Source organism: Equus quagga, chromosome 9 (genome assembly GCF_021613505.1).
Source record: "Equus quagga isolate Etosha38 chromosome 9, UCLA_HA_Equagga_1.0, whole genome shotgun sequence".
NCBI lineage: Eukaryota > Metazoa > Chordata > Mammalia > Perissodactyla > Equidae > Equus > Equus quagga.
The window spans coordinates 59452828-59455379 of record NC_060275.1 but is presented as its reverse complement, the minus strand read 5'-3'; the positions used below and the strand labels follow the sequence as shown (position 1 = coordinate 59455379).

At 50.9% G+C, this 2552-nt stretch overlaps 1 protein-coding gene across 1 annotated transcript in view; it reads left to right on the top strand.

Annotated features, from left to right (window-relative positions):
• Positions 1 to 2176, top strand: part of LOC124244556 (translation initiation factor IF-2-like) — a 2639-nt gene extending 463 nt beyond the window's left edge. The window contains exons 2-3 of the mRNA XM_046671179.1: positions 8 to 455; positions 648 to 2176. Of these exons, the coding sequence (XP_046527135.1) occupies positions 8 to 455; positions 648 to 654 (455 nt within the window). The 3' untranslated portion in view covers positions 655 to 2176. The remainder of the gene's footprint in view (positions 1 to 7; positions 456 to 647) is intronic.
• The last annotated feature ends 376 nt before the right edge of the window (positions 2177 to 2552 follow it).

The window sequence follows — 2552 nt, the reverse complement described above, 5'->3', positions numbered from 1 at the left end:
CGCCGAGCGCCGCGGACGGGGGCGCGCTGGCTGCCGCCCGCCGGGCCCCTCGGCGTGTGCCCGGCGCCGGGCGGGCGGGGCTCGCGGCCCGCCGCTTTATTGGGTCACCGGCCTCGCCCCGCGCCCCCTCCCCAGGCTGCACGTACGGCGGCGGCGGTCCGAGGCGGCGGCGGCCCGGGGGCCCACCCTCCGGGGAGGAAGCGCCGCCTCCCCGCGCGCCGGGCCCTAGCGAAGCGGCTGGTGACAAAGCCCGGGCGGCGGCGCGGTCGTCGAGCCGCAGCCCTGCGTTCGGCCCGCTTTCACACGGGCCCGTTCCGGCCTCAGGCTCGGGTCGTTGCCCCCAAGGCCTGCCAGTGCCGAGCTGAGCGGACGCCGAGCGCTCCCGCGCGGGCGTGGGCCGGCCTGGCCGCGGTCTCGATGCTGCCGTGCACCTGGGCGGGGGACCCGTTCGTCAGGTGAAGGACGGTACCTGCCTTTCAGGATTGTTGGGGTTAGTGGGGAATGAAGGAACCCCGCACAGTACTTGATCTCTAGGAGGTACTTGACGAAGGGTGTCTGTGATTAGTTTTTGGTGTTTAAATAATCTTGGTAGCATTTGAGGTGCTCAACTGACCTCTGTATCGCTTTCTTATTCCCATTTTTTACAGGTGGTAGGTGATCAGCACAAGCTTCCAAGTGCAGAGCGGGGCCCCGGCCGGGTGTTCCGACGCCGGCTCACGCCGTCCAGTCTCGGTGACTCCCCTTCACCTCCAGCCGCACCCGAGGCCTCCGCAGGGGTGATCTGCTGAGGTGGAGAACACACCAGGGCTCGTCGGGGCCGTGCCGCCCTGGCGGTCTGGTCTCTTGGCTGGGAGAGGGAATTCGAAATTGGTAATTAGCTTGTCCTTTCTGGTTGTAGTCATAACCAAGGACACTATACTGGCGTGTAATGCCTTTGAAGAATCAGTCTAAGGAACTGGATCCTCTAAAATTCATAATTCTGTGTAATATAGGTTCTACATAGCCGTTCCAAAAACTGCCCTCTCAGATATCATGAGATGGAACGCGTATTGTATGATGTGTACATATTACATTTCTTAGAGTAATAATAATTGGAATGGAATCTATAACGCTAGGGGGGTGTCTAGTTTTCTCAAATATTGAATAACTAAAACTATGGGTCAAACTGTCATGTGGTATTTCCCTCCTTCCCTTAGCAGAATGCCCTTAGGTGAATTCAGCTGCCGCTAGCTCTAGACATACACGGAATCAGAAATTCGCAAACTGTGAACAGAAACCAGTCCCAACTGACTCACTCCCCACAGTTTTGCTTGTCTGAGATACTCGTCTTGTTGATGCCTACCCTTCAGCAATTGTGGGAGGAAGGAAGAGTGAAGAGGATTTGCCTCTTGACACTAAATGATGATCTCGCAACAACACAAAAGCTACAGCGTGCCAACCATGCCTCAGCCACTGGACATAGAAAGACAAAGAAAGCTATCTGGTTGATTTACCCAGTAAGTCAGTCTTAGAATTCTCAGTGCTCGTGATAAAGTAGAGCTTATTACCAAATGCTAGCCTGGGATGTGGAATGGCTCACTCTGCCTTTGGTAGCTAGGCCTCAGTGGGTTTTATTTCCCTCTTCTCTGGGAAGGCAGCAAAGGAGGAGGGTCTGTGTAGTTTTGTCCGTATAGTTCAAGAGCTGTGCCTTTGGCTATCTTACCTGCATTACACATTACAGCAGGTCCCTCTAGGCAGTACAGTGTTTAGACATTTCAGTGAGGATATCTTGCTTTATTCATGGTTCAGCTCGAGTACCTGTTTTCTGACATTTGATTTTCTCTCTCTCCTTTCTCAAAGATACGGTAAATGGTTTTTAAACCAGTATTGACTCTATAAAATGAACTCTGTTCCCTCCTTATAAAAAATGATATTTAAACAAAGAATAGCAATCATCATCCTATGTATCCTTACCCTGGTTTCACTTACAATGTACCCTCTGGATGCTAGAAGCTGTGTATTGTCTAGTGGTCAGAACACAACACAAAGTCTGAATTCTCAACCAGCTCTGCCACTGAAATCTGTAAAATAGAGTGTCATAAGTCAGTCTTTTAAAAAGTATTATCCAGGCCTGGCCCAGTGGCGCAGCAGTTAAGTGCACATTCCGCTTCAGTGGCCCAGGGTTCGGCCGTTCAGATCCCGGGTGCAGACATGGCACTGCTTGACAAGACGTGCTGTGGTAGGCGTCCCACATATAAAGTAGAGGAAGATGGGCATGGATGTTAGCTCAGGACCAGTTTTCCTCAGCAAAAAAAAAAAAGACGATTGGCAGCAGATGTTAGCTCAGGGCTAATCTTCCTCAAAAAAAAAAAAGTATTATCCAATTATGTGGCTACTAAGACCTGAATTTTTCAAAGTTCTCTTCCAAATGATAGTGAAAATTTTTATTAGTAGCTAAGGAGCTGTGGAAACTGATGGATTTGGCTCTTCAAACACAAACGTACGTGATAAATATCAAGGGGAAAATATTGCTAATAAACAAAAAACTGACCTGGCATTGCCTGATGCTATCA